The sequence below is a fragment of the Gymnodraco acuticeps genome, unplaced genomic scaffold (assembly GCF_902827175.1).
Source record: "Gymnodraco acuticeps unplaced genomic scaffold, fGymAcu1.1, whole genome shotgun sequence".
In the NCBI taxonomy this organism is placed as follows: Eukaryota; Metazoa; Chordata; class Actinopteri; order Perciformes; family Bathydraconidae; genus Gymnodraco; species Gymnodraco acuticeps.
Window position 1 is genome coordinate 536,056 of NW_022991386.1, and position 13,222 is coordinate 549,277.

The 13,222-nt window shown below is 40.4% G+C and overlaps 3 protein-coding genes across 4 annotated transcripts; all 3 read left to right on the forward strand.

Moving 5' to 3' along the window:
- Positions 1-696: 696 nt before the first annotated feature.
- Positions 697-3,962, forward strand: LOC117563157 (sodium-dependent lysophosphatidylcholine symporter 1-like). The gene is made up of 4 exons (XM_034241334.1): positions 697-875; positions 1,218-1,361; positions 2,575-2,745; positions 3,151-3,962. Exons 2-4 carry the CDS (start codon positions 1,222-1,224, stop codon positions 3,464-3,466), a joined length of 627 nt encoding a protein of 208 aa, XP_034097225.1. The 5' UTR covers positions 697-875; positions 1,218-1,221; the 3' UTR covers positions 3,467-3,962.
- A 272-nt stretch (positions 3,963-4,234) lies between these two features.
- Positions 4,235-9,221, forward strand: cdk20 (cyclin-dependent kinase 20). 2 transcript variants are annotated; one of them, XM_034241327.1, is made up of 9 exons: positions 4,235-4,396; positions 5,156-5,236; positions 5,737-5,850; positions 6,483-6,671; positions 6,920-7,041; positions 7,315-7,377; positions 7,954-8,077; positions 8,287-8,442; positions 8,801-9,221. In XM_034241327.1, the coding sequence occupies exons 2-9, from the start codon at positions 5,162-5,164 to the stop codon at positions 8,990-8,992; spliced, it is 1,035 nt and encodes a 344-aa protein (XP_034097218.1). In that variant the 5' UTR covers positions 4,235-4,396; positions 5,156-5,161; the 3' UTR covers positions 8,993-9,221. The 2 variants fall into 2 exon arrangements, with proteins under 2 accessions (XP_034097218.1, XP_034097217.1); XM_034241326.1 differs by having other exon boundaries at positions 5,160-5,236.
- Positions 9,222-10,793: 1,572 nt separating this feature from the next.
- Positions 10,794-12,949, forward strand: LOC117563147 (erythroid transcription factor-like). The gene is made up of 5 exons (XM_034241322.1): positions 10,794-10,874; positions 11,641-11,908; positions 12,000-12,139; positions 12,420-12,545; positions 12,715-12,949. The coding sequence occupies exons 1-5, from the start codon at positions 10,794-10,796 to the stop codon at positions 12,865-12,867; spliced, it is 768 nt and encodes a 255-aa protein (XP_034097213.1). The 3' UTR covers positions 12,868-12,949.
- Positions 12,950-13,222: the final 273 nt, after the last annotated feature.

The following is a 13,222-nucleotide window of genomic DNA, read 5'->3' on the forward strand; positions in this document are numbered from 1 at the left end:
TCTAAGTTTGTTTGCCCTGTTCTGCTTGAAAGCAATAACCTGCCTCCTGCAAACTGTTCAAACAAACACTTCAACTCGTACCATTTACAATCTGTATGTTTGAATATCGATCTTAAATTGGCGTGACGTTGAAGCAGCGACCCTGCTGTAGTTCCTTTATAGCATAACGTTAGCATTTTGCTTCTTGCGACTAGATGTATGCTTCGAAAATTATAAAAGTAGGATAGACATGTGGACATTATCCGGCTGAACAAAACGTGATCCGTCTCTTAAATGTGTCTCAACCACAGACCTTATTTCGAGCTATTTTCCAAAATCCTATGGAGAAATTGCATTGCGTTTTTGACGAAGGAACCGGAAAAAGTTTACATCTGGGTTTTAGGACGCGTCACTGCAGTTACGCGACTCTGGGATTTGTAGTCTTTCTAGTTGCGTATTTTTCATAGTCTTATATTTCAACAGTTTTACGACAAACTGTGACTTTTTCACATGGAAATAATTTTTTAAGATTGACAAACATCATACAATTTGTGGCACAATTCAAACGGGATCGAAAGATAAGTGTTCTCTCTCCATTGACTTCAATACATTATTTTTCCGAAATAAGATCCCATGGACCGGAAGTAGATGGGCGTGAATAAGGTCCCATGGAGGTCCACCGGAAAGGGAGGGACTTCGCCACTATATATTCAGCAGCAGCAGTGAGGCGCTGCTTCTTCAACGACAGCTGCATTTGAACTTTACTCATGTTTACTAGATTACCTTTTCCTGCAGACTGTTAAACACACCGTTTCTCTCTCCATCAAACTCTCAATCTGACTAGCGTTGCTAACTTGTTACCAGCTAGCATGCTAAGCTAGCTCCTACAGCCCGAGGTAAACGCTCCAGAAAAAAGAGCACAGTCCATTACTTACCCATTCAGAGGTTTAGACACACAGATGGATCAGTAGTGCTGGAGCTCACACACACTTTCTCAGGAACACAATTTACATCTCATTGCAGCTGTTTTGAATCTCTATGTATACGTCTTCGTTTATGCGGTCAATGTGTTCCTCTTTTTATTAGCTCTGTGTCTCTGTAGTTGGTTTCTGAACCCTTGTAATCATTTAGTGTTGATTTATAGTAATTGTCTGTCTCGTTGCAGCTCTTAAGATTTGTTTTGCGTCTTTTGGGTGTATTTTGTGGTGACTGAGTCTCTGCACCATGCCCTGCTGCAGGTCGATGCTCCCAGATGTGGTGGATGACTTCACGATGAAGAACCCGCCCTGCAGAGACCTGGAGCCGCTGTTCTTCTCCTGTTATGCTTTCTGCAGTAAGCTGGCAGGAGGCTTGTCTGTGGGCATCTCCACCCTGATATTACAGTGAGTCTTTTTAGTATTTATTGACTTTGTTTGTCCCATACATGCTCAAAACTCCAAACGAATGACTTTGCAGGCAGTATTCAGTAAGCGAAACAAAACAGAGGAAGATGCAGCATATCTTGAATCCAAATTAAGATGTTAACATGAAGGAAAGACAAAAAGTAGATTTTTTTCTAGTAAGTTAAAATGATAAATACTACATAAATGAATTAAATGACATTTTAATAAAATAAAAACCATTTAGTCAAAAAAAAAAAAAGATTCTACTTAAATAAATATTACACTGAACAAAAATATAAATGCAACACTTTTGTTTTTTCTCCCATTTTTCATGAGATAAACTCAAAGGTCTAAAACTTTTTCTATATACACAAAATAACAATTTCTCTCAAATATTGTTCACAAATCTGAAAAGATCTGTGATAGTGAGCACTTCTCCTTTGCCGAGATAATCCATCCCACCTCACAGGTGTGGCATATCAAGATGCTGATTAGACAGCATGATTATTGCACAGGTGTGCCTTAGGCTGGCCACAATAAAAGGCCACTCTAAAATGTTCAGTTTTATCACACAGCACAATGCCACAGATGTCGCAAGTTTTGAGGGAGCGTGCAATTGGCATGCTGACAGCAGGAATGTCCACCAGAGCTGTTGCCCGTGAATTGAATGACAACCTGATCAACTCTATGCGAAGGAGATCTGTTGCACTGCGTGAGGCAAATGGTGGTCACACCAGATACTGACTGGTTTTTGGACCCCCTCAGACCCCCCCAATAAAACAAAACAACATTTTAGAGTGGCCTTTTATTGTGGCCAGCCTAAGGCACACCTGTGCAATAATCATGCTGTCTGATCAGCATCTTGATATGCCACACCTGTGAGGTGGGATGGATTATCTCGGCAAAGGAGAATATTTGAGAGAAATGGTTATTTTGTGTATATAAAAAATGTTTTAGATCTTTGAGTTCATCTCATGAAAAATGGGAGCAAAAACAAAAGTGTTGCATTTATATTTTTGTTCAGTGTAAAACAATTCAGATTAAATAAAAATTACATATAGTCTTCATATAAAAAAATATTAAAATAATAATATTAAATTAAAATACTAAATATATTAAAAAAAAACATCCAAAATAATATTTTATCCACCCTCCAATTATTCATATATTAAATGTGTACATTTGTCACATCCCTGTTCCTCCTGGTCTGCAGGTTTGTGGGTGACAGAGCGGGTGCGTGTCATCACGAGGGGGGGGTGGCGACAGCTCTCATCGTGATGTTCTCCCCGGTGCCCGTCGCTCTGCTGCTGATCGGGATGTTCTTCTTCCACTCGTACCCCATCAATGAGAGGACGTGTCTGCAGGAACAACTGACCCCAGATCAGTAAGTTGATGTTTGAGTAAACGATCCTCCCAGGAGACGCAGCCACAAACCAAAAAAACATTGTGACATCACAAAGAGGCCTAAATCTGATCCTCTCATTTTCAGACAGGGTTTCATATAAATGCATCAGGACAAAAAGAGAGGGGTCTTTGTTCCTGAGGCTGAGGTGTTACATGTTTATGTATAAAAGACATGAAGAAGTTTGCATAATAAGTGACCTTTAAAGTGTGATGTGTAACCCCTGGCAACATGCTCGCGACAAAGGGGGCATCATTACACCTCCAATACTTGGTCTGAATGATCAAGCATCAGTTATGTATTTATTTAATGGTGTATATTTTTGTTTCGTATAAATATGTTTTTATCCTATTGCAGCTATATTAACTATTTTTATTTTTCCTCCAGCCCTGAAGCCTCATCACCACCAGACCTGAGAGAGGACTCAGAGCAGCTGCCATCAATGTCACATTATAACACAAGTTACAATCCAAACTCATCAGCTGGTCCTGAAAAACAATCCTCAGTCAAATCATCCGGACGTTCACATGTATCATCAGAAAACAGCAGGTCTAAATCAGTTCTTAAATCAAATGTAAATCCTCAGAGTCAAACCTCACCGCAGAGATCAGGAGACGAGAAACGGAGCAGGAATGTTCCTGAAAAGAATCCCAGAACTTCCTCCAGCAGGTCACACGTGAGACCCAAAATATCCTGGGTATAGTGAGACACATTGAAGCAGAGATGTTTTAGAAAAGAGACACTACTCTGGGATCTGAATCTAACACTGAATACTTTATTTTTAACTCTATTCTTATACATTTTCTATTTTTAATGTCCTCTGCAAAATGTCTGCACCTGTTCTTGCTCAAATAAACAACCGTTGTCATTCATGGTGCTGTTATATTATGCTAATATTCTGTATGCTTTGTTTCACTGATGAAAGGCTGATGTATCTTTGGCTCAGATTGCACAAAAAAATAATATGATGTTGGATGATACAAAAACTGTGGTTAATGTAAATGTAGTTCAATTGTTCAAATTGCATGTTCTCAATACCATGACAGTTTTATTTCTCTCAGAAATGAACAAAAACAAGCACAAGTGGTCACTCAGGAATTAAGGTATACAATTGTTGGGCTTTTTAACTTTTGCACAATTTAATTAATTCTTTGTCAATTTCATATTAAGAAAAGCAATAAATACGGCGGACATTTTGAGGAAGCGTCATTTGTCTATGAATTATTTTTGCTGTATAATCAAATTATTAATTCCAAATTCTGTTTTTTTGTTTTCAAATTGAAGGCTACATTTGATATTATCATTATGTTAAGACCTGAATGTTTTGATCATGACAAGTCAACCAATACAGAAAAGCATCCCAACGTGTTTGAACTACAGTGCAGGAAAATAAAATGAACAGAGTCTCTTCTAGCTGCTCTAGTTCTGTAGTGGGACCAGCCCGATGACGTCATTGTAAACAAACATGGCGGACCCTTGTCGGCTTTGCAGCTAGCTTTTATGACATATTTATCTAAAACCGTCCTCTACGTTAACTAGTGTGTACTTTATAACAGATTGAACCCACGTATCTCTTTAGGACCAGTTAGACTAATGTGTCGTGGCACCAATAGCTGTTTAAAACGGACAACAGGTGATGAAATGTGACGTTTTATCAGAGCCAGTTTAGCTTGTAGGTTACCAAGGCAACGTTAGGAACAACCGTTAGATAGCCGTTTGACTGTTGTTGTTTTATTTACTAAATGTGCTGTTTCTTTAGAGGATCGATTATTTCAGGTATCTTAAATGCCGAATCAAAGTACAAAGTAATAATGTTTGAGCTGGACAGTTTTAATAGACACAGTTAAATCAAGCTGTGTGCAGTGACAGCAGAGGAGGGAGAAGTACTCAGATATTGTACTTGAGTAAAAGTAGGCTACCAGAGAGTATGAATACTCTGTGACAAGTAAAAGTAGAAAAGTATTATTATCAAAATATACTTAAAGTACAAGTAAAGGTAGTCGTTGTGCAGATTGGTCCATTTCAGAATAATATATATGATGTGTTTTATAATGATTGATCATTAAAGTGTCCTCAAAGCTGGTAAAGGAGCAGCTAGTTTGAATGACTTTGTATACTGCAGGGTAGCTTGTGGATTTACTCCAGGTGGAACTAAAGTCTGATTCAACACTTGATTATATTTCACATCATTCATCCACATCTGTGAAGTAACTAAAGTTATTAAATACATGTAGTGGAGTAAAAGTACACCATTCACCTCTGAACTGTAGTGGAGTAGAAGTACAAAGTATCAGAACATTTATATACTCGGGTAAAGTACTACTGTCTCTAAATTGTAAGTGTACAGTACTTGAGTAAATGTACTTATCTACTTTACACCACTGCGTGACAGGAAGACATGGAGCAGTACAGTATTCTGGGTCGGATCGGAGAAGGAGCTCACGGCATCGTCTTCAAGGCAAAACACATCGAGGTAAACAACTGGTCAACAACACAAACAATTACTGTTGCTTACACTTAACACTTAATCAATTGGTTGATTTGATGCAAGACAGAACAGTTTATTTCCCAAAACTATCTTTACTGTTAGTTTTGGACTGATTGCCAGACAAAACAAGACATTTAATACGTTCAACTTTGGGAAGATTTAACTGGACACTTTAAAAAAAAAATGTCACTTGTTTTGAATCAGAGAAAAGAGGGATTTTATCTGTGTACAGTCCAAAAACTGAAAATGTGTTTTCCTAGTTCTCGTTAAAAATATAAATATAGCCTGTTTCTTGAAATCAGACACAACTTCATGTTACTCTCCGACCAATTGAATGAACACACAGACTGACCCCTGGTGTCAGATAATAGTCCTCACATCCTGAAGCGAAGAGGACCATATAGCAGTTACTAAATCTGTGCATATTACTCTCAGTACTTTTCTTTATTGATAGTGAAAGTACAGATTTGTGTGTTGTGTGTCAGACAGGAGAGACGGTGGCCCTAAAGAAAGTGGCTCTGAGGCGGCTGGAGGACGGCATCCCAAACCAGGCTCTGAGGGAGATCAAGGCTCTGCAAGAGATCGAGGACAACGAGCATGTGAGTGTCAGAGGACGCCATCTTACCCTCTCATTATCCTAGTGACCTTCAGAGTGACATCCTATCGTTAACAAACTAAATAAGAGATGGACGGTAGCCATAAGACAGAAGTACTTTTAAATCTCATCACAGTCTTTTAATTTATTTTTGTATTAATCAATTTATTGAACATGTCAGAATCAAAGAGATGCAAAAAAACAACAAAAAACGTTCAAGGTACAAACAAATTAAAATAAATAGATTCTCAAATAGTCTCTGTCATGTTCAAGAAGAAGTTAAAAATACTTTTCTGGTCCTCCCCCCTCTAGCGTACATTTTTCTTGAAAATAAAAGATTAGGTCATCGTCATCAGCGTCTAGTTCGTCATGTTGTAAACAAATACTTTTTAGAAAATAAATAACTTTTACAACGACAAGAAATAACAAGTATGAGTTCCCAGGTCCTTCTCATAACCATTAATGATTTGGTTTCTAAATACTAGTTTTAGTTTTGATAAACTTGTACAATATTTCAGCTCATCATTACTGTTATTCCACATGTCAACACCTTTTGTTGTGATGCACTGAAGTGTTGAATTTGTTCGTATGGAAGGTTTTTCCCACTCTCTTCCTCCTCCTCCTCCTCTTCCTCAGGTGGTGAAGCTGAAGGACGTCTTCCCTCACGGTACGGGCTTCGTCCTGGTGTTTGATTTCATGCTCTCAGACCTGTCCGAGGTCATCAGGAACTCTCAGCGACCTCTGACCCCAGCGCAGGTCAAAGGTTACATGATGATGCTGCTGAAGGGCGTGGCCTTCCTGCATCACAACAACATCATGCACCGGGTGAGAGGAGGGTACGGGGCTGGGGCTGGAGGAAAGGAAGATTTATTTTTCATTTTGACCCGAGTTTTTTTTTTTAAGCCCTTCACAATAAAAACCCAGACAATAGTTCTTACTGACGGCGTGTGTGTGTGTGTGTGTGTGTGTGTGTGTGTGTGTGTGTGTGCGTGTGTGTGTGTGTGTGTGTGTGTGTGTGTGTGTGTGTGTGTGTGTGTGTGTGTGTGTGTGTGTGTGTGTGTGTGTGTGTGCAGGACCTGAAGCCAGCAAACCTCCTCATCAGTTCTTCCGGTCATCTGAAGATCGCAGACTTTGGTTTGGCCAGATTGTTCAGTGAGCTGGGCGACAGACTGTACAGCCATCAGGTGGCCACCAGGTAACACACACACATTTTTATTTATTATTAGATACTTTTTTTAGGCAACATTTCTTTGTTTTATGGGGTGTTAGCTGGGAGGTATTGTTGCAAACGTCCCACACTAGCAACAATAGTTTAGTTTATTAAAAAATACACACACAAACAGCTTTAAAAAACATCTTAAACCAGTCAAACCAGCCTCCACTTTTAGAATGTAGTCCGTGTCGCTTCCATAAGAAAGCTAAATGTAACAATATGTAATAATGCAGCATTTAATATTTGTGTGTTCAGGTGGTACAGAGCTCCTGAGCTGCTGTACGGAGCCAGAAAGTACGACGAGGGAGTCGATCTGTGGTGAGAAAACTACTGAAAATACTCTGAATACTGCTACATAAACATATAATAAATACACATATTTAAATGAAAAAAGTAACACAAATTGAATGATGTAGTGCACTACCCAGAGCTCAGCTGCAGGTGGAGCTATTGACCCATGCAGAACGAGGGAATACATTCAAAGAAATCTTACTTGTGTGTGTTCCTGTAGTCCTTCAGAATAAAAGCCCTGGTGTGTGTGTGTGTGTGTGTGTGTGTGTGTGTGTGTGTGTGTGTGTGTGTGTGTGGCCTAGCATTACTATACTTGTGGGGACCTAAATCTGTTTACACAGTCATGTGTGGGGACTCGCCTCCCTTATGGGGACAAAATAGAGGTCCCCATAAGGGAATCATTAATTTTAGGGTGAAGACTTGGTTAGGTTTAGGGATAGGGTTAGGCATGTGTTGGTTATGGTTAAGGTTAGGATAAGTCTCCAGGAAATGCATGTAAGTCAATGTAATGTCCCCTGAAGTGATGTATACATGGTATGTGTGTGTGTGTGTGTGTGTGTGTGTGTGTGTGTGTGTGTGTGTGTGTGTGTGTGTGTGTTTCAGGGCGGTGGGCTGTATTTTCGGGGAGCTGCTGAACGCATCTCCTTTGTTTCCGGGAGAGAACGACATCGAGCAGCTGTGTTGTGTCCTCAGAGTCCTGGGAACACCAACTCAGGAAAGCTGGCCTGTAAGATCCATTATCAGCAGACAAGAGGCCTCATAAATCCATACATATACATCTAAACTGACATATACATTTAGGTGGTAACATAACATATGAAATGTTATCATTGGTCAAGTCTGTTCAGTTTTTAATTACATCTATATAAGTTAAATATGTACTTCCGTAAAAACATCATTGTGTTGATGCTCTCTGTGTTTGGCGTCTCTCTCCAGGAGATCGTGGAGCTGCCAGATTACAATAAAATCACCTTTAAGGAGAATCCAGCGATCCCATTGGAGGAGATCGTCCCCGACACGTCTCCTCAGGCCGTCGACCTGCTCAACAAGTTCCTGGTTTATCCATCCAAACAGCGCTGCTCCGCCAGAAAGGTAGGAAACAGGAAGTGACGTGTAGTAGATACAGAAGATGGAGTTCCTCAGGGCTCCCCATTAGGTCCCATTTCCTTTCCTGTGTAAGTGCATGTATTCACATTTTAGTCCAGAAACAAAATCATTCTATAACTTCACTGTTTACGGACCCTTTGTCATAATACTGTGTTGGTACTGCATTTCGCCCACTATTGAATTGCATTGTGGGAAAAGTAGAATGCAGGATATCTCCCCCTTTGATGTTCATATTTGGACCAATCTGTTTTTGATCTGTTCAAGGAACTGGACAGCAGGCCGATTGATGAGTTGGTTAGTTTATGAATTGATTGGTTAATTGATTGGTGGTCCTCCTCTGCAGGCTCTCCTCCATCCGTACTTCTTCTCCTCTCCTCTTCCTGCTCACCACTCTGAGCTGCCCATCCCTCAGAGGGGGGGTCGACCCCCCCGCCAGCGGCTGCAGGCTCCGCCCACTGACTTCTCCGTGGACCTGCCCCTGCAGAACAGCGTGGTAGACCCCGCGCTGCTGCAGGGCCACGCTTCCTGTCTCTGAACGACCTATCAGATTCCTCTCCCAGTGACTCTACATTGTTTTTACATTGTATGTTTATTTATTTTGTTGTGTTTCATTGACGTGTTTTTCCTTTACTTTCTGAAGTGCGGAAGTGATTTGTTGATGAACCTGTACATATCATTGTTCTTTCGTCACATTTCCTGTTACTCTTCACTCAAACTTCCATAAAGTATTTCTGCGGTGAATAAAACAAGATGATAATATGATACATGAACGTGTGGAAGAGACTTTTATGAACTCTACAAGGACGAATCATTACTATGGAAGTCCTCTCTGTTGCTGTTAAGCATGGCGTTGACACAAAGGTCATGTTAAAAAATAAAGAATTATCATTTCTGAACAAAAATGTACCGTGAATATTATATTATTTATACTGTGTGTGTGTGTGTGCATGTGTGTCTCACAGCTCTCCTCTTGGGGCTCAGCAGTGGTTTGTTGTTGAGTTTCTGTCGGACGCCGCAGGTGTTACACAGGTGACGACCTGCAGTGTCTCGTCTCCACAGGGGGGCGCTGCTCGTCCCACAGCTCACACACATTCTGCTCTGAACACACACACACACACACACACACACACACACACACACACACACACACACACACCACACACACACACACACACACACACACACACACACACACAAGAGCTCCTGATGACCTCGGACAGGTCTGAGAGCATGAAGTCAAACACCAGGACGAAGCCCGTACCGTGAGGGAAGACGTTCTTCAGCTTCACCACGTGAGGAAGAGGAGGAGGAGGAAGAGAGTGGGAAAAACCTTCCATACGAACAAATTCAAAACTTCAGTGCATCACAACAAAAGGTTGTGGAAATTGGAATAACAGTAATGATGAGCTGAAATATTGACACTTTAATATCTTATTCAATCTCATTGTTAAGGTTCCTTAAGCCTTTTTATTCTGAACCACCAGACAGAGTGTGTGGAAGAGACAAAGCAATGATAACAGCAACAATACAAACAACGGTAAACATGTGGAAATATATTGGTGATACAATGCAAAGCCACACCTCACAAAAGAAAATTAAATTAAATGCAAGTACAACAAATAGTTGCCAAAAATGAACAGCTCCATGCTCCATGCTTTTGTTGAAATATTGGATCATTAATAATGCTATACTTTGTTCAAGTTGGCACCATATTTATTTACTTTTTAATACAAAAGTGCTTTAACTATGCAATATAGATAATGATTGCTGATATTTCTCTTTGCGCAGGAGTAGAACGAGCACAACGCAGCAGAAGATAGAAATACCCTTACAGTTGTACTTCAGTACTCAAGTTTTCGGTCAAATAAATGAAAAAAGGTATATTTTGTGTCATTTGTCAAACATTTTGAAAAGGAACTTGACACAAACTGTGCCCCCTCCCTCACTTCCTGTTTCTCCTTCAGAGCATCAGTCAAAGTTTACCGGAGACACATAATCTCCTGCAGCTCTGTGAGTATCAGCACCGCTCTCATATCAGCACTTAGTTCGATCTTTTATTTCATTTGGACCTTTTTGTTTTAACTCTTGTATCTTTTTTCTCTGTGCTATGTAGGTCATTCTTTTTTTGTCCTTTATCTTGTTTTTTTTATTAATTATCTCTTTGTTTTAAACTTTTTTTTAAATCATGTATTTGTTGTCTTTTACCACTTATTTTATTATTTTCATTTGATTATTTTCTCTGTCCCTCTTATATTTGTGTCACTTCTCATTACACACAATTTGATATACATATGTTTTTGCTCTCACTCCGTCTCTCATTTCTCTACACAGTGACGATGTCAGATTATTTGCAGCTCTCTGATTGGTCCCCGACTGTTCTAACAACTTTGTACGAAACATCAATGTTCAACACAAAGGTCAGAATGACTTCTAACATTCACTCTGGTTCATACTGAGACATTTAAGTGCTTTGGACCAAACCTCCTCTTGTTCAAATGCACTTCATTTTTACTTAATGTTACCAACCAAACCTGCTCACCAGTTTAACCCGTGTTTTTATCAGATTTTAGGTTGTTTTGAGCTCATAGTTTAAGTTAGTTTTACTAAGGGAAAGACTTAACATAGACAGCAAATATTAAAACAAATCAACAATTCTTTAATGAAGTGAGAAACAAAGGAAAGGTATATATTTATATATATATATTGGGTGGCGTGTGGCGCAGTGGCCTAGTGCGGTGGTGTTCGGATCAATGGAGCACAGGTTCAAACCCCACTGCAGTCAGCATGTCGTTGTGTCCCTGAGACACTTCACCCAAATTGCTCCTGTGGGGATTGCCCACATATTGAGTATGTAAGTCGCTTTGGATAAAAGCGTCTAACAAGTGACATGTAATGTAATAATATTTTATTAGAAACAGAAAACTATGGATCTTTTTACCTAAAAATTCAGAGGAGCTAGTCTTTAACTCATGAGTTGTGTCTGTTTATTGACTTACATTTGTTCACACTTCTCTTACTATAGTTAAGACTTATCAACAAGTTTATTATGAATTTTGGACCTCCGAGGCTGCCATAGTTGTTTAAACCTGCTAGCGGTGACATCTGATAGAGAAAAGAAAGCTTATTATGCAGCCATACAGGTATGTATTCCGTTCTTAATGCATATCAATCTGTTTCTTGCAGGTTAGCCCCGCCCCTTCACACACCTTCGTCCAATCACCAAGCATCTCCCATGAGGCGGAGCGGCACAACTTCATGAACTTGTTGGACGACTCCAGCTGTCAATCACTCAGCTCTGCTTATTCCTCTTTATATGGTCATCCTGCTGTGTCTCCACCCCCTACACCTGGATGGAACAGTTACTATGGCAACTGTTACCCCTCGCCATCCTCCTTCTCTAATGATTGGTCGTTACCTGAAAGTCTGTCGTGGGGGCGGGGCCAAGCACCAGGTGAGCAATACACCTGTCTGACCTGCACCTGTCTGTGTGTTTGACGCAGGATATTCATGTTCTTGGGGTGTGTGTGCGTGCGTGTGTTCAGAGCAGAGAGTGTGTGTGAGCTGTGGGACGAGCAGAGCCCCCCTGTGGAGACGAGACGCTGCAGGTCGTCACCTGTGTAACACCTGCGGCCTCCGACAGAAACCCAACAACAAACCACTGCTGAGGCCGAAGAGGAGAGCTGTGAGACACACACACACACACACACACACACACACACACACACACACACACACACACACACACACACACACACACACACACACACACACACACACACACACACACACACACACACACACACACACACACACACACACACACAACACACTCACATCTGTATGTTGTTGAATAGGTGTAAAAAGGAGACATTGGGGTTTTAACATCATTTAGCTTTGGCGCTGATTTATGAAAATGTTTTGATATAAATGTGTTTATTTAAATATACTTACATTTGTTTCAGATTATGAATCAGAGAAAAGGAACTCAGTGTGTGAACTGTTTGACTGAAACTACAACGCTGTGGAGGAGGAACTCTGCAGGAGAACCGGTGTGCAACGCCTGCGGCCTTTACTACAAACTACACCAGGTACTACAAACTACACATCACCCCTGCTAAGCTAACAGCAGCTAATGTTCAGCACCACTGCTGTTCCTAACAAGCCTAACATTTAACTTCTAGCATCTGCATTTACGCTTTAACAATCATAACGTGGTGTTTATATATTGAGATGATCCTGTTAACTTTGTCATTTCAGGTCAACAGGCCGCTGGCGATGAAGAAAGACGGAATCCAAACCAGAAACCGTAAAGTGACCAATAAGAATAAGAGGAGCAGGAAATTCGACCAATCAGATACTAGGCTGCCCTTTCTGGTCCCGCCCACCACCATTCAAACAGCTGCCCTCTGACCTCGTCCTGACTGAGTTTCTGAATGGGACTTTCTGCATTGTTTACTTTGAACAAGTTACATGTTTTTAATAAACCTCTTACTGGGAAGTGATTCTGTAAATAAAATACGTTTAAAAATGATTTATTTCGTGGCACGTTTGGTTTCTTGTATCTGTGATTCAGTTTTCTGTCAGCTAGAATACAAACAAAAGAGAGATTGTTATATTGAAATAAAACAACTCTGTGGCTTTCCAGTCTTCCTACACAAGGACAACTTCACTGGTGACCTTTCCTCTGCTCCACACACTCTCTCCACACACTATGGACTGTCCAATTAGGACATGATCAGTTGCATTAGTGTCAAATGGAAAAAAC

Excerpts from the sequence above, each read along its gene's own strand:
- LOC117563157 (XM_034241334.1), top strand. The coding sequence starts at position 1,222 with ATGCTCCCAGATGTGGTGGATGACTTCACGATGAAGAACCCGCCCTGC. Across the intron at positions 1,362-2,574 it reads ATCTCCACCCTGATATTACA|GTTTGTGGGTGACAGAGCGG; the intron begins GTGAGTCTTTTT and ends CCTGGTCTGCAG. Across the intron at positions 2,746-3,150 it reads GAACAACTGACCCCAGATCA|CCCTGAAGCCTCATCACCAC; the intron begins GTAAGTTGATGT and ends TTTTTCCTCCAG.
- cdk20 (XM_034241326.1), top strand. The coding sequence starts at position 4,357 with ATGTGTCGTGGCACCAATAGCTGTTTAAAACGGACAACAG. Across the intron at positions 5,851-6,482 it reads AGATCGAGGACAACGAGCAT|GTGGTGAAGCTGAAGGACGT; the intron begins GTGAGTGTCAGA and ends CCTCTTCCTCAG. Across the intron at positions 7,378-7,953 it reads GACGAGGGAGTCGATCTGTG|GGCGGTGGGCTGTATTTTCG; the intron begins GTGAGAAAACTA and ends TGTGTGTTTCAG.
- LOC117563147 (XM_034241322.1), top strand. The coding sequence starts at position 10,794 with ATGTCAGATTATTTGCAGCTCTCTGATTGGTCCCCGACTGTTCTAACA. Across the intron at positions 10,875-11,640 it reads CATCAATGTTCAACACAAAG|GTTAGCCCCGCCCCTTCACA; the intron begins GTCAGAATGACT and ends TGTTTCTTGCAG. Across the intron at positions 11,909-11,999 it reads GGGGCGGGGCCAAGCACCAG|AGCAGAGAGTGTGTGTGAGC; the intron begins GTGAGCAATACA and ends GCGTGTGTTCAG.